Source organism: Engraulis encrasicolus, chromosome 2, assembly GCF_034702125.1.
Source record: "Engraulis encrasicolus isolate BLACKSEA-1 chromosome 2, IST_EnEncr_1.0, whole genome shotgun sequence".
In the NCBI taxonomy this organism is placed as follows: Eukaryota; Metazoa; Chordata; class Actinopteri; order Clupeiformes; family Engraulidae; genus Engraulis; species Engraulis encrasicolus.
In genome coordinates, this window is record NC_085858.1 from 31,819,743 (window position 1) to 31,841,623 (window position 21,881).

Consider the following 21,881-nt stretch of genomic DNA (forward strand, 5'->3'; position numbering starts at 1 on the left):
ACAATGACATGGCTTAATCACAGAGTGGTGTACATTGCGAAAGATTTGGGATAAATGTTCTTTTTGGTCTTTTTCCATACCTTAAGTACAGTTAAGTTTAATTAAGTTCATTTGTAGAACTTAAGTTCTTCTGTTCAACTCTACTGTACTGCCAACTAAAAAAAAAAAAAACCCTCATGCTGACACCTGTTGGCCTCGAGACCACGTCTGTTCTAACAACTGATTTGTCTCTGCATTTCAGCCTGCACCGGAGGAATATGATAGCCGCTTTGCCACAAGGTAAGACTGTTTTGTCAACTGGCTCTCGTTGTCAATGTCGAGTGTGTAGAAGTATGTATGGTTAGATCTTTTCTCCTTTTCTCTTAGATACATAAGTTTTTAGATAAGTCGCCCTCAGCGCTTTAACTTACCTTCCTCATTCCCTCACTGTCCTCTCTCAGCTCTTGCACGCTTCTGCTCGCGGATATGCCAGCACTATGCATGTGCTCACTTGTGTACTGATTAAGATAAAGGGTTGAAGTTGTAAGGAGTTAGCTCGTGACCGTGTTGTCGAGGGCCTACGTTCTCTCTATGTATATGTAGCTGTGAGGGAGTAGGTTTAATGTGTCTGAGTGTGGATTAGAGTGAGCTCTACAGCCAGGGCGTTGAGTACTGCACGGTACTGCGTGTCTGTGTCAGCCTGTGCGTGTTTGCCATGTCTTTGTGTCTGTGAGCCTTTAGTGAACAAGATAGGGCAAGATCGGATCCATTGTCATTTTTTAGCAGCAGACTTCAGGGTGGTGCAACCACAGCCAATGCCACAATTGTCAGATTTTTTTTTTTTTACTGGATTACCTAAAAATGCATATCCTTGGCTTGTACATTAAATAGCAATTGTATTTAATTAATACAAGACTGGCATTAGCTGTGTCCGTAGCGCCTGGCGTCTGCTGGTCAAATCAATTACCCGTTTCGTGATCATTTGAAGGTGAGAGCATTTCAGCATGTGACGAGAATGGTAGTGAGAGATGGGATGTGTGGGGGTTGGGCTGTGTATTTAGTGGATTGGGTTGGTTGGGTTGTCTCTTGTCAACCCCATTCAGAGTCCACTATTGTACTGTGTACCGTGTGTCCAGAGCTGTGTTCTCTGGCTGTGACTGTCTTTCTGCGTGCATCTCCATGTCTCTTACTGTAAACATTGTGAAGTGGCCACCCCATCTGATGACAAACGTCAATAGTTGATTCCAGTGACCCCATTGTCATTTGTTCAGAATGGCGTTTGTGTGGATGTACAGTATCAACGTACGTGTACTGCACTGTACAAGGGTTCTTTGCTGTTGGTTTGTGAGATATTGGATATGTCTGTGAAAGTCAAGAGCCTGGAGTGATATGATTATCATATAGAAACACCGTAGATGCCGCACAGAGTAGATGCCCTTTTTTTGGGATGGCAACGAAACCCAAAAGCAGGCCAAATAGGGAAATGAGGGAAGTCGTCCCATTTTCGGGATGAATTGGCCTATTTTAAGTGACACTGCAAGCGGCACTGTTCTTTTAATGCTGAGATCGCTCGTGCCTACTGACTTGCACTGAAATATGTCCCCATAATATCTCCAAACCCAAAATCTCAGCACAGGCCTCACACAAACACAACCCCCAGCAGATGGCAATGGTTTTTACCTCTATTCGTCATCTCTCTATCTCTATTTCTATCTCTCTCTCTCTCTCTCTCTCTCTCTCTCTCTCTCTCTCTCTCTCTCTCTCTCTCTCTCTCTCTCTCTCTGCCTGCCCTTCTTTTTCTCGCCCACCCTTCTCTTTCTCTTTCTCTTTCTCTTTCTCTCTCTCTCTCTCTCTCTCTCTCTCCAAATGGGAGCCCAGCCCTCATGCAGCCCATTTCTTCGGCTCGCCTGTATTTTTAGCCTCAGCGAGCGGCACTGTTGGAGTTGAGAGTCACCCCAAAGGCGCCAACTAACTTGGCTCACCCAGCCCCTCAGTGTGCCGGATCGCTTTGATATCCTCTCTAATGAGTCGCCTTCTCTGCATTAGTAGTCTTCAAAGGTCCTCCTTCGCCTTATTGCTTACGTTCTACTTATTATCTTAAATGCCTTTCATCTTTATAAACACTGCACGATGTCGAACTGTGTAGTGTCTCTCAATGTCATGCAGACAGTGTCATCACGGGCACTGTCATCATTAGTGTTTACTAATACAGTATGAGTGTAGTTGGAAAATAAGTGTGATGATAACTTGAGCCCTGCGTAATCTCGCACAGAGTGGCAGTTTGAATATGCATATACATTTGAATGTATCGTTAGAGAACTGCGGTGAGGCAAAGCTTATTTTATTTTTTGGCGGGGGTGGGGGGGGGTCACCTTTATTCAGGACAGTGAAGATTGGGACAGGAAGTGAGTGGAAGAGAGAGACGGGGGAGGATCGGCGGATGACCCGGGTCGGGAATCGATCCTGGTTCGCCCGCGTAGTAGTCCTGTGCCCAGCCGACTAAGCCACGGCTGGGCCGCAGTGAGGCAGAGCTTTATAGGTCCGATCAGGTAGGATGGCCTATTACCCAGAGTTCCCTGGGCTTACTGGAGGCAAAAGGGGAAGGCATCTAAATGGGAATCTCTATCTCTTTCGTTCTTTCTTTCTCTCTCCTGCTCTCTTTCCTTCCTTCTTTGTTTCTTTCTTTCTTCCTCTGTTTCTCCGTCTTGTGGTCTTCCTTTGTCTTTCTCTCTCTTACTCTCACTACTAGCTCTCTGGCTGTTTTTTTTCTCTCCCTCTCTCTCTCTCTCTCTCTCTCTCCTTCTCTCTCTCTCTCTCTCTCTCTCTCTCTCTTCATTGTCCTCTCATCCATGGCCATCTTCGTCTGTCTGTCAGTCTATCTCTCACCATTTCTCTTCCTCTGTCCGAGTGTGTTCCACCTGGCACGATTCCTTCTCTCTTTGTTCCACAGTTCCGATGGCAAATTGATTTCGACAGTGTGAGCACAGACAGACTTAAAGAGAGAACACAGACAGCTCCGGATAGCACAGGGGCAACGCCCCTCCATCCCCCTCCCCTCTCTCCTCCTTCCTGCCCCCATTCCTCCCTTTCCCTCCTGCCCTACTTATTTACCCTTTCACCTGTTCTCCAACACCTTAACTCCACCTGTACCCGCACCCCCTACCTCCCTGAACCCCCTCCTTATGCCTTCACCTGTTAACCAATACCCCTTCATTTCCAACCACCCACCCCTTGACTTTTTATAACTTCTCCCTCTTCTCCACCCCAGCCCGACCCACGTCTACCCATCTTCCGTCCCTCTTCCTCGAACCTTTACCTATTAATAAGCCCGTACCCTCCTCAACCTCTCAGCTCCCTCCTTTCCCGTGTACCTGCTGACCAATGCTCCAACCCATCCCAACTGCTCACCTCCCTCCTCCTCCCTCCCAGTCCTCCTTCCTTGACCCCTCCACCCTCCCCTCCACTCTTGCCCTCACCCACCGTGCCCTTCCCTACCTCCAGCTCTCCTTCCTATCCCTCCCAGCCTTCGGCCTCCACTCATCCCCTTCCTCAGTGGAGGAGGCCAGTCTCATCCCTCCTTTCTGTCCTCTCTTCCTTCCTTCCTCCCCTCCTTCTGCCCTCCTGCCTTCCTCCTGCTCCTCCTCCTCCCCCTCTCCTGCTGCTCCTCCTCCTCCTCCTCCTCCTCCTCCTCCTCCTCCCTATCCTCCTCTCCTCTCCTCCTCTGCGTGCTCCATCCCTGCTCCGTCCGTCCGTCCTGCGGTGGCTGCGCTGTGCTCTGGCCAGTGGTGGTGTGTGGTGGTTTGGGGGCCAGGCCGGCAGGGACCCCCCTATGCCCATCGCCGGAGCAGCGGGAGCTGGAGCTGGAGCAGCCGCGTGTGCCACAGCATCAGCAGCGGCAGCCAAGGCGGCAGCAGCAATGGCGGCAGCTCGTCTGCTCGACTCGCAGCTTTATAGACACTGATTTTTCTTTCTCTTTCACTTTCTCTGAATCTCTCTTTCTCTCTTTCTCTCTCTTTCTATTGACCACCTACACAATCTCCCCCCTACACACACGCACAGACATACGCGCACACACACACGCACGCTTGTGCGTACACTCTTATTTATCCCCCTCCCCTTCTTTACTCTCTCTTCAGCTCTAAACCAATGGCATTGGTTATAGCGTCACCGTCAGATTTCTTTCCCCACCCCAGCTGACACACACACACACACACACACACACACACACACACACACACACACACACACACACACACACACACACACACACACACACACACACACACACACACACACACACACACACGTGGAGTGCTCTCCCCCTAACACACAGGAGAGGAAATGATTGGGGGGTGGGGTGCAAACCGACAGCTTAATCCTTCATGCATGTGCACAGATGCTGAACTTTTAAAGTTTTTTGTGTGCTGTTTTTTTCATGGAAAAAAGGACTGTTTTCATGTGGAAAAAGTGCCAAAAGAAAAAAGTCCTGTTCGTTCCGCTGAAGAAGTGTTTTTCTCTGTGTGTGTGAAGCCTTTGTGCCAAGTGTCAAAAATGTTTTTTTTCTGTTAATATTTTGACTTTTTGTAATAGCTGATGGACATAAAGCGTGCTCTGAAGCCACAAGCAAATAACTGCTTTCTACCCCTCCTCAAGCCATCCATGCATCTCTCTCTCTCTCTCTCTCTCTCTCTCTCTCTCTCTCTCTCTCTCTCTCTCTCTCTCTCTCTCTCTCTCTCTCTCTCTCTGCCCCCTCTCTCTCTCCCAAACAATGTTCAGTTGTGCCGATCCTTTCACTTGTCTGTTGCTGTTCAGAAGACAGTTGTGCTTGTGTTGCTTCCCTTCCTGAATCTTTGAAACTGTGTCTGTCCAGAGGATGTGCTGTGCTTACTTTTTGATCTTTTTTTTTTTTTTTTTTAATCGCCAATCACTTTTTTCGGGACTCTTGTTTTATTTCATTGATTTATTATTGGCATCATTCTTCCCCATGCAGTTTTTGGCTGACAAATTGGTGGAATTAGTGATGTACTTGTGAATCCGAAATAAACGTTTGCAATGCAAAAGCACCATCCTTGACACCCTAATCCATATCCGCTATCTCTGTGCTCACTACGGCACGGCCCAAAGACACACGGCCAACTCGCAGGGCCATGCCACAGCACCTGCTTTACAGCAAAACTACTGATCTATGGGACTTTAAACATATGCACAAATGTATTCACAGACTCCTTTGAGCCAAAAACGTCTTAGTCAGGGTTACGCACACTTCATATCTCTTCATACCAAGCGAAAATAAAAAAGTCACTGTCTACCTTAGATCCATTCTTTTCTTTTTTACACTCTCTTTCTTTTCACCCCTCTCTTTTACAGTCTTTCTCTACTATTCTTCCTCTCTTGTTCTCTGTTTCTGTCTAACTCTCGTCGTCTTCTTTCCTCACTTTCAAACATGCTTTCCCTCTCTCTTTCCCTTCCATTCTTCCTCTCTAGATCTCTCGGTTTCTTTCTACCTCCTCTCGTCTCTTTCTATTTGTCTCTTGTTCTCCCCATCTCACTTGGTTAATCGTTGTGTGTGTGTGTTTACCACAAAATGGCCGTTCCTTTGGAGTTCTGCTATTGTAACCACTGTGGCGATATTATTCTGAGCTGATTTTCATAGATGGACACAAACACTCATGGAGTGAGTGTCACCAGTGTCACCGACATGCTTTCGAGTTCTCATCATTGTAACCTGACACATTGAAAAGCTTCACTCTGAGCTGCATGCTGTGAACAATAACCGAAAGAAAATAATACCATCGTGAAAAGAAAAAAAATTGACCTCGAATGTATGGTGACTTTTTACTGAAAGACTGAAATATAGTATATATATTCACATATATCTATATATTAATAAACCATTTGTTCCAATGAGAGGATTTTATGGATTGCTTGTTTTCATGGTCTGTCTGGAATGCCATTTTGTTCATCTGTAGCCCCGTCATGCATTTTCCCAGGAGAGGGGAGATCACATGACTTGATCCACTTCCTGTTCCATTTTAGTATCCTTCCTCAAACCTCTTCCTACTTCCTATTCCTTTATAGTATCCTACCATAGATATGCACACTAGATCATGCCATGTTTAGCCTTTTGGTGTGGCCCAATCCTGGGCGCCACTGTCTTGGGCTGGTATTGTATGTTTTTCATAGATGTGTTATGGCCACCTACAGGCTAATGTGCATATCGCATTTTGAACAATTGACGGCAGCATTATACCAGCTAAACATGGCGGCACTCAAGACTTCAGACATTCGTCCCAATACCAAAGAGTGGTGAAGTTGGTGGTCATATCTATGGTATCCTACCTCAAACATCTTTCTACTTCTTGGTCAATTATAATATCCTTCCTGAAACCGAATATACTTCCTGTTCAAATTGAGTATTCTACCTGAAACGTTGAACCCCACTCCTTCTTTCCGTTTGTTATTGGTACAAGTTGTTTCTTTTTTCGTGGTTGATTTATGACTTGTGAAGCCATGTGCTTGCGTATGCTTGCCCTCTGTCTTTCTCATCCTTTGGCTTTCATTTGCTTAGGACGTGTTCTTTTTTATTTGTAGCCTAAATATACTTTAGAGCGTAGAGTTTTAATTGCTTTAGTGATGTTATCAATTTCTGTGTGTGCGTGTGTGCGTGCGTGTGATTTAACGCTTTAATTTGTGTGTGATTTAACCCTTTTATTTGTGTGTGATTAAACCTTAATGTGTGTTCTTAGGAATGTTCTGACAATGTTGATTAAGTAATGTGTTCCCCTTGGAGATGTCTTTTCTACAACTTGATCCTTTTTTCTACCTCAACAAAATTACACAAAGTACACATCACTGCTATGGGTAGAATGTTCATTTTACACTATATATTGTGAACTCATGCTGTACTGTGTCCACACCCTGCCTGAGAGCAATGGAAGTCGGCATTGCCCTCACTCATCTTTACGACCGATGATGACGTTTGAACGTATCAGCGTCACTAAACATGAGTGAACTAACTAATGGTCATTATTTTTACGCACAAAACAATCAACCAGACTAACTAACTAGCTGTGGGAATGCCCTTCTTGTCAATGCTGTGCCCAGACAACAGCCGACGAGCTGGAGCTATATCTTTGGTCCAGATTCCGTTGGGGTCCGGCCTGCTATCTGCACCAGCAAGAGCCTGGCTGTTGTCTCGGCCTTACCATAAACATGACATCTAGTCTTGGGTTTTTTTTTTTTTTTTTTTTTTTTAAGGGTTTTTTTTGTTGACAATCAGCTGTTCTGTACAAACCCAAGGAACTCTGTTTACCTTCCAGTTTGGGTCCAGAATTATCCCGGTTCTGAGTGGGCAGGACCCCTCCGTAAGTCACCACCAGCCTCACCTCCGCCCAGCTGACCAATCACGCGCCTTTGCTCCTCTCTCTTTCTTTTTTTATCTTGTACTTTCATTGGCTGTCTAGCTTCATAAGGAAACTGGGCTTTTTTCATGCTGCCAGTGGTCCCCTTTGCTTTGGGAAGATGGGTTTTTTGTCTGTGCTTTCTCGCCAACATAAGTACTGGGGGTCACTGGTGGCAGCGAGAGACTGTTTGTCATGGAGGCAGATCTGTGGGTACTGGAGGTAAAAAAAAAAATCCTCACCGTAATCCTCACCCTGCATGCTTTGTTGTCAACGTACTGTACCTGTACACACCAACCCTTTCTAAGCTTACTACCAAAGTTAATCACAGTGTCCTTGTCACCATTTGCATGCCGGCTCCAATGCCATCCATAGAAGTTGTCGTACAGTAGACGTGCCCTAAGTTCATGAGTATATGTCAAATGAATTCCTGTTCACCTTCAAAGCAGTATGTACTTAAAACATGAAAATCAAAAAAATGACATAGCAAATTGCTGTAAAAATGTCTTTTTGTCAGATGGCCTGTAGATGGGGCCTATTCCGCTCCAATCACTAGCATTTAGGCTGTACCCCAAGGGGACCCGTCCTACTTTTTGCAAAGTGTTGAAAGTGACCTAATGTGTGTATTGTTCCCCTGCCCCCCTCTCTCCTTCCCTCCATCCCTCCACCTTTCTTGCAGTGACCGCTCATTGGAGGGCTACTTCAGGCAAACCTTCAGCGATGACCGAGCAGCTCCTCTCTACTACTAGCCAGGGCAGGACCACGTATCCGCCAACACCCTGCCCTGGCTTGCCCTCCCACCACACTTCTCCTTCCTCTTTCTTCCTTTCATGCTCTCTCTCTCCCTATCTTCCTTTATTTCTCTCTCTCTCTCTCTCTCTCTCTCTCTCTCTCTCTGCTCTCCCCCTCTCTCTCTGCCTCTCTCTGCTCTCCCCCTCTCTCTCTGCTCTCATTTATTTCATGCACTACTATCCCAATACCTGTTCTCTCGTCTTTTTCTGTCTTTTGCCTCTTGTACTCTGTCTCCTCGCTCGGATGTCTACCCACTCCTGTCTCTGGTCTGTGATCGATTGAGAGGGTCTGCTGATGTCTTCTTCCTCATCACTAAGGACAAGGAACAACGAACTTCTGGCCCACACACTGCTACTGCTGATGTTTCAGGTCTGACCGTGGTCCCATCATATAGTTTTATAGAACTCGTGCATCATATTGGATGGAAATCAACTCAGTGTGGGCCTTTTAAGTGTACAGTTTTTATGTATAAAGTGATTTTCTTTTTTGAGTGAGAGAGAGAGTGAGAGCATTATAGATTTGACATCACCTACTCTGATGTGAATTATGAGGATGAGGATGAATCTCAAAATATTATTTTCCCCACAGATGGTCTCCCTAGAGATTGAAACAACTTTTAACCTATTTAATCAGGAGTTGTAATGACTCCAAACGTGTCATTTCTACTGTACATATGCTTTGTTTTCTATTCAGACACTCACACAGTATGCAGGGGCAAGGATTACTGGTAGCCATTGAGATAGCCTATTGCTCGCCACTTGTACTTATCCTTAAAGCTGACGTGTTCAATGTTTCGATTACAGCATTAGGTTTACTTTCTCCCCATCCAGAGCTCTCTCAATTCTCTATAGTTATCATGGTGACTGTGCTCAATTCACATGTATACAAATGTTAGAGAGCCTATTCATTTTTTTTTCATAAAAAAAAAAAGAAAAACTATGAAAAAAATGCAGGAACTGTATGCACTCACACTCTAAAGTGCTAAGATCAGTATTGACTACAATGCTTCTCCTGTGTAGAAAGCTGTTAACTATAGTAATATCCTCTGGTCTGTTCCACAAATAAGATCAACCCGTAGATCAGTGCTTGTAAAACATTAGTTTCCTCTTTTTTTCCGACAATGTTTCAACGCTTGTACCATTGGATTCTGTTGTCACGCCTTTGCAATGACCTGGACCTGGACTTGACCTTGTGCATAGTTTAGACATGTATGTAAATCCGGAGCACGAACATCTTAGGATCAGTGCCTTCCTCTACAGTTACTGTGCTCTGGACGACTCTGTTGATCTCCAAACACAACACAGAAATCCTTTAAATGTACACAACACTAGCTTAAGCAAAGGGAAAAAAGTAGCTCCTGAACACATCACATTTGTTTCACCATTTTAGACTCTCTTTTGTCTTTTTTTCTATTTTTTTTTTCATTTCCATTTTCATGTTGTTCTTGTAATATACACTGTTCAGTCTTGAACTTCAGTGTGGAAGTTCCTTTTTTCCCCACTTGATGGGTTTTTAGCTGTTTTTCCGAAAAGTTACTTTAAAAGGGGTTGAATGTGTTTGTAGATGTGCACACCTATAATAACGAATCCACTCTCTACGGTCAAGCTGTTTTCTGACTGACCAGCCCAGTGTTGAGGGCGCCTCCCATACTAGTAACACTGATAGCAAATAGAAACAGCCACCATTAGAAACTGTGGGAAATGGTTTTGCAAGTGTTCAAAGTTTTTTTAAACTTTTGTTGGTTTGCATAGAAAAGCTATATTTTAATTGGGGCCCACTGAGAACCATCATCTGTCGTCCGATTTTCACAGATGGGTGCAGAACCAGCACCAACATGGTTCTTTGACTATCTGAAAATACCTTGAGAGAGATTAACCACTATGCAGAGAGCAGATTGCTAAAACATGTGAATACGTGTGTGTGTGTGTGTGTGTGTGTGTGTGTGTGTGTGTGTGTGTGTGTGTGTGTGTGTGTGTGTGTGTGTGTGTGTGTGTGTGTGTGTGTGTGTGTGTGTGTGTGTGTGTGTGTGTGTGTGTGTGTGTGTGTGTGTGTAGAGAGAGAGAGCAAAAGAGAGAGAGAGATTACATAAATTTCAGTTAACTAAAGAAAGATTGATGAATGTCCTACAGACACCTAATATTATAGTGAATTATATTTGTGATTTTGAGTGGAATCCATTTTTATTATTTGTATTATTTTTTACATGTTTCTTTTATTTTTCATCCTTGTTAATTCGTCTGTCTTAATGAACGATGTTTGAAAAGTGTGGAGAATCTATAATCTTCAAATAATTTTAATTTAAAAATCTGTTTCCCAGAGCTATGCTCCATTGAATCAATAACATGAATTATTTTGTCTGGAAAGTAAACCTGTGGAATTCATTATCTGTCAAAATCAAATAAAGAAAACCGCAGAAGCACAAGGACAAACTGGTCTGGTTTATTAGTTGAAGAATACAGCATGGATGGCTTGATTGCATATGAACAGCCTGTTGTCCACTGCTGATCCAAGTTCTCTTGATAAACATGTTGCAGTGATAATCTGTCCAAATGTTTTTTTCGTGTATTGTTGCCCAGAAATAATTGCTCAAAAAGTTGTCATGTGTAGCATCATCTTTAGAATCATCCTGGCCCTCCTAACCTTACTATACCACAAGATGGCACTCTGTCCCAGACCCAGGACAGGAGAGCCTACCGTAGATAAGAAGAGCTTCGATGCAAAATGACGTATATGGATGTGCGGACTTCAACTCACTCTCAAACAATTGAATGGCAAGAATTCACACAGATGATGGGACCTCTAAACAGCCATTTCCAATAATAACATGCAAAAGTCAAAAATTGTGTAAATTGCAACAAAACTCTTTTAGCACTTTGGGCACCATCAATCCGAATTAAAGTTTGGGTTTGAGAGGAGCTGAAAAGGTGTTTTATTATTTTTTTTTTTAAAAGCATAGTGGCATTGGATACCAAATATTTTCAAAAGGCAGTGTATTTGACAAAATGCATCTGTGTTTTTTTTTTAATCTCAAATTTGGGTTAGCTCACTTTTCCTGTGGATGATGGTGGGGTAGATCGGGCTGGGATGGCAAACACACAGCTGAGAGCTGAGACACACAGTCTGAACAGTGAGAGAAGCCGAATGAGATGACCCAAAGTGCTCAGACTAATGGGAGAGGAGTGAGCACAGTAGGAGGCACAGTAGGAGGAAAAGGCTTTTTTTTCACTTGATGAAAAAAAAAACATGAAACATGCAAGATTTTTATATATATTGGACATTGTATATGCTCAGGGGTGCATTCCAATTTGCGCACTCCCCGTCCTCCACTTGTGCTTGTGACTTCGCCCCACCACCTGGCCCTGCCTCCGAGGAGAAAACAATAAAGTTTCCCAGCTGTCAGCCTAGCCACAACAACTTTTGGCGGACTATTTTTCATTCACTATTCCAATTGCAAATGAGAAAATTACACTACAATTGTGCTTTAGCAAGATATTGAATTCATTTTCTGTCATCAGTGACATCATCATGAGGTCACAAGCAGGCAAATGAGCAAGGGAGGATGGAAGACTGCAGATTGGAATCCACCCCATGTGTTGTAACCGTCTCCTCACAATACACTACTAGCATGGAAACTGTATTTACGGAAGAGTTGGAGACTGATACAGTATGTATGTAACAACTGTGTATTTCCTTTCCAAGTATAACGCCCTCTATGCAATCCAAAACTCAGCAGTGCCATTGCTAGCAGGGTATTTATTTGCAACCGGCATGGAGAGTTTGCCTGGCTTTTGCCCAACCTGTAGTTCCATGCAGCTTTGTGAGCTCCACTGCTCGTATGTGTGTGTTGGAGATCCAGCAGGGGGCTCCAGAGCTACACACACACACACACACACACACACACACACACACACACACACACACACACACACACACACACACACACACACACACACACACACACACACACACACACACACACACAGAGACGTCCGGTGAGAACCAGGGTAATGGGCAGTAGGCTATTGAAGTCTCCATACAATCCATAATTGTGAGCAATGACATATGTAGTTCCTTTCATTGGACAGTTTGCTGACTTGTCTATCTGACAGAGCGACATGCATGCGTCCACTGCTACTGCTGGCTACTTCTGGGATCTGAGTGTAGCGACTAGAGAGACTTTAAGTATATAGAGATATGCCACTGTAATAGGTTGCTATGGGCACCTAACATGACCAGGTTCCGGTCTGCCTATATGGGCGTGTCATAATACTCCTAGCATTGAATAGAACAGTCCTTAGGTCTGCCTAGGTCTGCCTAAAGGGGGATTTCCCCCCCTCCCCCTTGCAATAATAGAACCCGGAAACAATGGGCCAATGGAACCTCTCTCTCTCTCTACTCTCTCTGGTAGAGACTAGAGAGACCGCACAGCACTGACTGGAATGGTGAAGCAAGGCCTCCAAGTCAACTCTCACTAGGAAGAAGGGTGTGATTCAAACTACGTCCATCTGTCCTCTCATCCTCCTCTTGCCTCGGTGTTGCCCCGCCTCCGCGATGAAAACGATGAAAACGTACTGTCAGGCAACATTTTAATGGATTTCCACTCATTCAACATTTCCATTGCAAATAAGGGAATGATCTTTTGAATTGTGTTTTTGCAAGATATTGAGTAGAACTTTGTCACTGACATCAAGCCTCACATTACTAGGCAAGGCTGGAGACCACAAGGCAGGACGGGAGGAAGTAGTTTGATTACAAGCCCAGGTCCACCAAGGGCTAATAAACGTTCAGCGTGGTGATTACAGTCACTCTCTATCAGCCTTGCCTCCTCTCTTGCTCTCATTTTCACTCACTCACTCACTCACTCACTCACTCACTCACTCACTCACTCACTCACTCACTCACTCACTCACTCACTCTCTCTCACTCTCACTCTCTCTCACTCTCACTCTCTCTCACTCTCTCTCTCTCTCTCTCTCTCTCTCTCTCTCTCTCTCTCTCTCTGACACACACACACACACACACACACACACGCACACACACACACACACACATTCCCATACCTTAATTGCCAGAAAAAAATAGGTGTTGGAGAACATCACATGATAAAAAAAATATCACATCTGAATTACTTAAAATTTAATTGTGATGGGAACGCCAATAAGACACAAACATATTTGCATGTGTTTTATTTAGAACACTCAATAGCTAAAAGACATGACACAAGTAACTGTCATATAAACTAGCACTTGATTTTGTAACACTGAAAGTGCGGGATTTTTTAAATTCATTTCTTTATTTGCCTTTTTCTTTACTTTGAAATGGATAGCAGCACACATGGAAAAGGGGGAATGGGGGGGAGAGCTGTTGTTTTTTTTTCTTCTTATAATTTTTAACAGCACTTTCCAGCAGCGGTATGGGAGTCTACATGACGCACAACATGACAAAGAAAGACATGTTCTTTAAGTTCCACGTATATCTTAGGATTCTGTTTCTTCCCTGAACTAAAACGTTCTGGTTAAATAAGTGTGGTGAGATTGGCAGCCCGCCCACCCCCCACCCCCCATGTGTCCCACATGCCAGGAAGTGTAGGACTCACTGTCTATGTCTGCGATTGGCTGTGTCAGTGTTGAAGAGTGTAAGCACTTCTGCGATTGGTTGTGTCAGTACTGAATGTTGTCACTTCTGGGAGGATATGTATTGTCACTTCTGGTGTATGTAGTCCTGCGCCACCACTTCCTTGTTTATTTTGTTCAGCTCGGCGCCTGAACGTGGAGGGTTGTCGTCTTTGGATCGCCACAGCAGCTCTCAGTGGCTTCGTCGTAAGGAATTCTCTGTTTGGCTCAAGCAGTGCAAAATAAAAACCTAAATAACAATCGAGGGTGACAACAGTCCTCTGGAAGATCTGGCCAATGAGATGGGTGAATACTGGGAAGGCAGCCAATGACAAACAGCAATGTAACACATTATTTCTACTATATAGTATAGTATGTAATAATAATAAAAAATGACCTGATGAACATTGCAAATGTCAATTGTGCAAAGATGTGATAATTCCACGTACATGTCATATTTAGAATAAATAGGTGATACATTTTTTTTGACCTTACACATAGATTTATAGTTTGTAGTAACGGCTGCTCGCATTTCCTGCTATGTCAGTGCTACCCCCACCTGTCAGTGATGGTTTGGTGGAAAGATGTCACGAATGGCATTTCTCTACTACAGTATATGAGGCACTGGCAGAAATTGGATTGGATTATCAGGTTTCAGCTGACCCCCCGTATAAAAAAAGACACCCAAAGTAGTAAGAGAACCGCACGTTCTCACACCAAACAGGCCTTCTCACTCCCGCTCACTTTCCTCACTGCAACCTGAAAAACAGAGAAACATTTATTTTTTTACTTTTGAACTGTCACAGAGCCGTTGTAAATTTGCTCAATAAATGTACTTGTTTAAAGAAACACTATGCAACTTTTTCATAGTCATGAAATGGCTTGGTACTCAAGGTTTTGCTTGACTGACCCGTTATGGGGGAAATGGCAATATTTCCATCACCGCCTAGTGCTCCTGCTCCGAAACAGCACTTGCAGTTTTGCCTGGCGGCGCCGCGCCTTTTGTTGTTGTGGAATTTGCGGCCGCTAGGGGCGTCTAGATTTCTATGCTGTATGAGCGGAGCGAGACCTATTCCCCTTCGTTTGCTAACTAAGCAGCAGCAGCTTGCTGAAAGCTGGCTACTGGCTAGCTGATTGTGAAATATCACGCTGGCATGCAGTGAAAACAACGAATGGGACTGCAAATAAATCACGAGATAATTGAGATGAAAGGTTTGGACAGGCAAATAAATCGCTTGTGTGAACATTGGAAAAGGGCTTCAAACCGGAGAGAGCCGAACGCCAAAAGATGGGGATTTTATCATTCATTCAGTACGCAGTCTCAAAACCCACGCCACCTCGTTTAGTTTACAAAGCTACACAAATGTATACGAGTTGAAATCTGATGTCGCACATTTTATTTGATGTCAAAGGACACAATCAGTCGAGCGAGGCTAAAAATATAGGCCTATGTTGTTGCCGATCAAGAGGAGACAAAACGTGATCTCTAGCCGGCTTATGGGTGTCCACTTTCACTTTCAACACCACACAAGATAAAAACGCGTCTTGTCACCTCGACTTCGAAATCTTTATTATGACAACAAAATAGCCTTTTGTTTCCTCGTTCTTCTAATGTACGGGTACTATAGGCCTATAGTTGCTGGAAATGTGAAATAAAGACGGGGATATCTGCCGAGAACAAGTGGATCAAATAATATCCATCTGAGGGAAGTGCAAACATGATTGCAGTTGTGTGAAGTGAATTACGAAGCAGCGAACTCATAAGCAAGGGGGAGAATCGCACATATGATTTATAAAGCCCCTTAGAAGTGGAGAGAACTGAATGCAAGAAGGGAATCTGGCTAATTACAGAAGACGAAGAAATTTAATTCGCACATAATCTCGAAGCCAATAGAGTTCTTCAGTAACGCGGAAGCATGTAGTAGATTGTAGTCTTTCATGTTAGCATTTAAGGACTTCCTGGTTCGTATCGGCTTCCGGCTTCCATTGGGAATGAATAGGGGTACATTTCAAATAAGCTCCGAGTGCAAGCACGCGCTTAGCGAACCCCCGCAAACTGTCGAGGGTGTTAAAAATAGGCTGTAGGTATGACATGGTTGATCATTTTGTGTCAAACTTCGACATAAATACGATGTTGCGTCCATATGCTAAACCCGGAAACTTTTGGCGACTACAGAAGCGGCGCCGGCATGTACGTGCGGAGGGTTGTACCCATGACAACCAAAGGAAAGTATGTAGTTCGGAAGTTTTAATGATCAGAAAGGGGTTAGCAATATTGAATTAAAATCGTCATGATTTAACATGTGAATACACCAACATGATGATACGATCCGTTCCACTAATGAGAAAGGGATGCGGGGACACGCTAATGTTCGTTGTTGGCGTGGAACTTATATTTTTGCCAAACCTGAATCTCTATGGCGTTTTGCAATGTAAAAAATCGCCATGGAACCGGTAGTCCAAACGCCGCATACAAGTTGACGTCAACGCTGAAGAGCTCTATGTCTGTCTAATGTAGTTCAATGCACATTTTCGGCAGAACCACTAGATGTCGCTATAAAGTTGTTTATATCGGTGTGTTTATGTCAAAGTTGCATAGGATATCTTTAAAGGCTGATCTTGATATTGGTATAGTTCGTCTTACTAACCCAAGTAATTCAAGTCACTTGAAGATTAGGGCTAGATAACAAGCATATGTAGACACTCCTGCCACGATCCACGGCTAGACACATGTTCATATGTGAAGCAGGGGGCATACAGTATGAGAGAGTGCACCTAACTTCAGTTGATTGAAATACCCTATTCCTCTACACTGATATGCAACCTGAATTCATTACTTTATAAGGCAGTGCCACACGTTTCAAATGTCCTGTCGATTGTCTGGTTGTCTGAATCTTCGCCCGTTTGAATTGAGCATTTCTAATATGTGGCACTGGACTATCACTAATGAATCCAGGTTGCCCACCACAGCTCTTCTAGACTACATGAGGGTCTCACCTCCCATGGAGTCCATGTCAGTGTCGGACACTTGTGTGATGGAGAAGCGCGAGACACTGAAGCGCGAGTGCTGCTGTAGCACGGGCCTCTCCTCGGCTGCCTTGGGGGGAGGACTCAGGGGCAGGACGATGGCCCCCAGAGGCGGCTCTGCAGAAGAGGGGCTGGGAGTCGGAGTCGAAGAGTCGAAGTCCTCATCCCAATCAAAGCATCCGCCTTTTGGAGTTGGAAAAAGAATTCACTGAACAGCAGCTTGTTACATTACATTTACTAGATGCTTAGTTTCAGTCCAAAGCACTTTACAACAGAGGACAAAATCAATCAACAGAATCATATCCAGAGTTGCCTGGTTAACACCAGACCTAATCACAAGTGAGATTAGTCTTTCAGATCGAAACGATTGTGTAGAACTAAAGGCAGTATGGGAGTTCCCAGGCTATATCCAGAGTGCATTGTGTCAAAATACAGAATATACAGAACAGGGCATGATTACAGGATACTGTACACAGGCTTGCTGTAAATGTCAAAGTCAACACCTTTTAACATAATGATTTGGCATACTTTACGATATACATTCTGTAATTTGACAATATACACCTTCTGTGCTGCATTTCCAGTTAAGTGCATTTTTAATGAAAACCTGACAGTAGCTCCTTTTACCTTCTTCCATGTCATTTTCCAGTTTTTCAGGGCTACTGCCCTCTGGTGGGGTGGTGGCCTCCATGTCTGAGGGCTGAGCATCGCTATCGCCATTGGCATCTGCGCCTGGAGGGAAGCTGTAGTCAGCCAAGTCACCTGTTGGGCTTTCCTGAAAAATACAGAGCAAAATGATTAATAGTGGATTTTAACTTCAAAATCGTAATATTATCACTTTTCAATGTAAACTGTGAGGAATGGGAATTATTTCATACTTTGCTGATGCTAATTTCTCAATACTGTTAAGCTATATACTGTCAGCTGCAACAGTAAAGTTACATTAACTCTTCTTGGTGCTGTGCAGCTATACTGTATGTAACAGCAAAACAAAATGGACGGTGCTGAAGCTCAGTGTCCCCAAAAACATTTGGTGTTCCAAATGTTGGGAGGGCCCTGCCGTGGCCTAATGTTAAGGCCCTAGGTTACTGTGCCGGCGACCCGGGTTCGGTTCTGACCCTGGCCGTTTGCCTAGCCTTCCCAATCTCTCTCTCCCCACTCATTTCCTGTCCCTCTGTAACTGTACTGTCACAATAAGGGCATTAAAAGCTCAAAATAATATAAAAAATCAGCATTGGGAGGCATGACTGACCTGGTCAAACAGGAAGACGGTGACGTCATCGAAGAAGGACACCGCCTTCCTCTTGTGCTGCTCCAGCTCGTCACAGAAGGACTCAGTGAGCAGAGAGGGCATCTTGAGGAGGCTGCGCAGGTGGCGGGCACTGCCCCGCTCGCTCACCACCACGGGAACCACGGACAGGTCCTCGTCGCTCTCCTCGTCATCACTCTGCTCCTGGATGTTGTAGCTGCGCAGCTCCTCATCCGACTCGCTGTCATCGGAGTCCTCCTCGTCCGCGTCCTCGCCGTCCCCCAGCGGAGCCCGTCCGTCGAGGCCCAGGTCTGGGGATGCCAGGTCGCACGAGGTCCGCATGGAGGAGTTGTACACCCCTTCGCTGCTACCCGGTGACTCCTCGTCGGTGTCGTCGATCTCTCGGATGTCCGTCACGTCCATCTGCACGTCCGCAGGTTTGGAGTCTTCTCCTCCTCCTCCTCCTCCTCCTCCTCCTCCTCCTCCTCCTCCTCCTTCGTGACATCCATCGCAGTTGTCCGTGTCCTGGACAGCGTCGTCATCCCCGAAGCTGGCCAAGGTGGACTCGGAGCCCAGCGACACAGCCGGCGAGAAGTCCTCATTGGCGGCTCTGCTGTTCAGCGCGCCGGCGCCCTGCTGCGTGGCGGACGAGGCTGCCTCCATGGGCGGCGCGGACGCGCAGCAGTCGGACGACGCCTCCTCCGACGCCGAGTTCTCCGTCTCCATTATGATGCCCTCGTCGGGAGCCGACTCCTTGGTCAGGCATCCTCCCATCTGTGGAGGGAATGGCGACAGCGCGTCGAGCACGGGCACAGGCACGACAGCGGAGGGAGAGGATGAGCCGGGATGGCGGGGCTTGGCGGCGGCAGCATCCCCCCTGTCCCTGTCGGAAGCGGGGAACTGGGAGACGTCTCGGCTATCCTTCAGAGATGCAAAACAGTGTCCAGGGTGCCTCTCTTGCTCCGGATTGCATTCTTCTCCTTTCACATGCAGGCTGACAACGCACTCGTCATCCTCGTGACCGCTGAAGAAAGCGCCGACGACCCCGTCACTGGGGCTCCTGTCATTTTCCGCGTCGTAGTCGGAGAAGTAGGCAGAGTCCCTGTAAGGGTTCTTCCCGTTCATCCTGCTCAGCTGCCGCCCCTCCCCACCGCCGCTGCTGTTGCTTGACGGGGTCAGGAGCACCACCCCCTCCATGTCTGCCATCTCATCCTCCAAGTCAAGCTGGAGGACCATGTCGGGCTCGTCCGACTCCAGGCTCACGCTGAGAGCTGAGCTGGACTTCCCCTCCAGATCCTTGGGGACGAACTCGGGGGACTCATTGTTCTCCGTGTCGTAGCCGCTGTCCAGCGACTTGGGCTGGACGGAGGAGGACGCGTGGTGGTGGTGGTGGTGGTAGCCGCCGAGGCTGAAACTGTCACAGGGGCTGCTGCTGGAGGCCAGGTGGATGACCTCCTCGGCGTTGTGTGCCACCTTCACTGGCCTCAGCAGGTGTCTGTGGGCCACCCCGACGTCCCCGACCTCGGCATAGTCCAAGGGCGAGTCGGCAAACACCCCTGAGGTGACGTCGGCACTGTCGTCATCGCTGCAGTCGTAAATGATGTCGGCCAGGCTCATGCTGGAGCTGCCTACCTCCACGCCGCCCCCTCCTCCACAGCCTCCGCCGCCACCGCCGCCACCACTGTCTCCCGCTCGGCTGCACTCAGAGACGGAGATGCGCTCTGACCCGACCTCGGGGTGCGAGAGCTTCTTGCCGGAGAGTATGCTAATGCTGCCCGTGGTGACGCGCGTGTTGTTGCAGGTGTTAAGGCCCCACATGTTCCCCGCGGTCTCTTTGTTGTCTGAGTGTTTTGTTTGCATGGTGATGCCTGTGTGAATGCCGTCCGTGAAATCAGTGGCCGCGGGTCGAGACGCTTCTATCTGAGCCTTGGTTGATTCGCTGGAATGGTGGTTGTGGGCTACTTCTCCGCTGTGTGGCATGCTCTCTTCCACAGAGAGGTTGGGGACTTTCTCGGAGGCTTTTTTACAAACCGCATTTTTCTCTTCGGCCTGCGATGTCGGCTCAGTTCGCTGGGGATTGTCTATGGATGGACAGACTGTCAAAGGCGAGTCTGACGTTTCCTGTCCACCCTTATGGCACAAATGGATGTATGTTTCGCATTCACCAGATAAGTCAGAAGTTGTCTTATTAGCGTTAGCGCCAGATGAGTTGTCACTACCTGTTGCCTCCAGGTAGAACAGGGGCTTGGAGGTATTAAAAGGATCGTTGGCTGCTACTTTTTCAGACCCAAAGGTCTTCATGCCAGAAGATGGAGTGGTCTGGTGCAGGTCAAGGTAGACATCTTGATAGCCTACCGCTTGCCTGAAATCAAAATTTAAACTATTGTTGTTGGCGGACTGATTGGAGGTCCAGTTGGTGGCCTCGGCCTCTGTGAAAAGGTCATCGTCCTCTGGAGCGTCTCGTCCGACGCCGGGCGCCACGCGTCGACCATCCCCCGCCTCCAAACTGACGCTGATGTAGTGAGATCTGGGCAGGCTCTTCAGCAGCGTCCCCGTCATGTCATAGTAGCCCTCATTGGACATGCTTCTGTCGACGCTGGACGCCTGGTTGGCCTCTAAGTACGGGTCGCAGCACCCCAGGCTGGGGCTACTGAGGGACAGGGAGATGCCCATGGGGTTGTCTGGGGCGGCGAGCCTGTGGGTGCGGCTGAGGGGGGGACTCCAGCTGTCCTCCTGCTCCTCCACGTAGCGGTCCCTCCTGTGGCGCGCGGGCCGCTCGTCGGGGGACAGCTGGTCACAGTGCAGCATGCTGGTCCTCTCGCTGGGGGAGAAGTACTGCCGGGGTACTCTCTCGTGTTCGCCGGAGCTGGCGCCGGAGGCCCGCCTCTGGAGGGGCTCCATGCTGAGGGAGATGTCTGGGCTCAGGTCCGAGTCGTAGGCACTGGGTTTGTGACGACCGTCGTGACCCGCTGCCGACCAGTAGCTGTTGTGCTCGAGGTCGACCTGGCACTCCCTGCCCCCGCCGCTGCCGCCACCCATGGAGTAGGTCCCGCGGCCGCCGGCGTCCATCCCGGGGCTGAAGTCCAGGTCGGTGTCCTCCAGCTGGATGTTGCACTCCACGGGCTCCTCGATGCGGATGTAGTACTCGCTGCTCACCGAGGGGCTGTGGGCGCTCAGCACCGGCACCACGCCCAGGTGGTCCGACTCGTAGTACGATGGAGAGACACCCAGGGTGAGGCCCTCGCCCTTGCTGTCGACGCTGCTGCCACCACCGCTGCAGCCCCCCGAGGGGTTGTCCAGGGGCGGGTAGTAGATGTCCTGGTAGCTGGGGTTGCTCTGGCCCAGCGTGCCCGAGGTGGAGGAGGAGCAGTAGGGCTGCTCGTGGCTGGCGCGCGAGGCCTGCTGCCACTTGTACTCGAAGTTCAGGCCGTGGCTGGTCTCGGTGACCGTCAAGATGTCGTCGCCGCCCTCCACGCCGGCCTGGAAGCCGTCCGCCACCCCGCCCCCGCCGCCGCCCCCGGAGAAGTGCTCCAGCAACGGGAAGGAGGAGGAGGCGGAGGAGGACGCCAGGTCGCCCCCTGCACAGTAAAAAAAAAAGTAGAGTAGAGTAGTAAGGAGATGAGGATGTCTAGAAGCATACACATGTACGTAAACACACAGATACACAGAACATAGGAGCTCTACTAGCAAGACAATTACCGGCCCAGGTGCCACCAGTGTTCAATCATTTTTCACATTTCTGTGTTGATATTTACAAGATATTGAGTAGAATTTACTTTGAAAGTGTTATACTGGCCAAAGGGTAAAATAAACACTATTTCT

General features: G+C 47.1%; 2 protein-coding genes across 4 annotated transcripts in view; one reads left to right on the forward strand and one right to left on the reverse strand.

Annotated features, from left to right (window-relative positions):
• The window catches only part of baiap2a (BAR/IMD domain containing adaptor protein 2a), a 111,625-nt gene extending 101,032 nt beyond the window's left edge, over positions 1-10,593 (forward strand). The window contains exons 13-15 of one of the 2 annotated variants that reach the window (XM_063186427.1): positions 242-279; positions 7,299-7,343; positions 8,059-8,145. In XM_063186427.1, the coding sequence (XP_063042497.1) occupies positions 242-279; positions 7,299-7,326 (66 nt within the window). In that variant the 3' untranslated portion in view covers positions 7,327-7,343; positions 8,059-8,145. Of the gene's footprint in view, positions 1-241; positions 280-7,298; positions 7,344-8,058 lie in introns of both variants that reach the window. The other variant, XM_063186418.1, reaches the window with a different exon arrangement.
• A 2,749-nt stretch (positions 10,594-13,342) lies between these two features.
• The window catches only part of aatka (apoptosis-associated tyrosine kinase a), a 93,933-nt gene continuing 85,394 nt past the window's right edge, over positions 13,343-21,881 (reverse strand). For both annotated transcript variants that reach the window (XM_063186392.1, XM_063186403.1), the window contains 4 exons: positions 18,063-21,637; positions 17,438-17,585; positions 16,781-16,993; positions 13,343-14,542 (listed from right to left, as the gene is read on the reverse strand). In XM_063186392.1, coding sequence (XP_063042462.1) covers positions 14,514-14,542; positions 16,781-16,993; positions 17,438-17,585; positions 18,063-21,637 — 3,965 coding nt within the window. In that variant the 3' untranslated portion in view covers positions 13,343-14,513. The remainder of the gene's footprint in view (positions 14,543-16,780; positions 16,994-17,437; positions 17,586-18,062; positions 21,638-21,881) is intronic.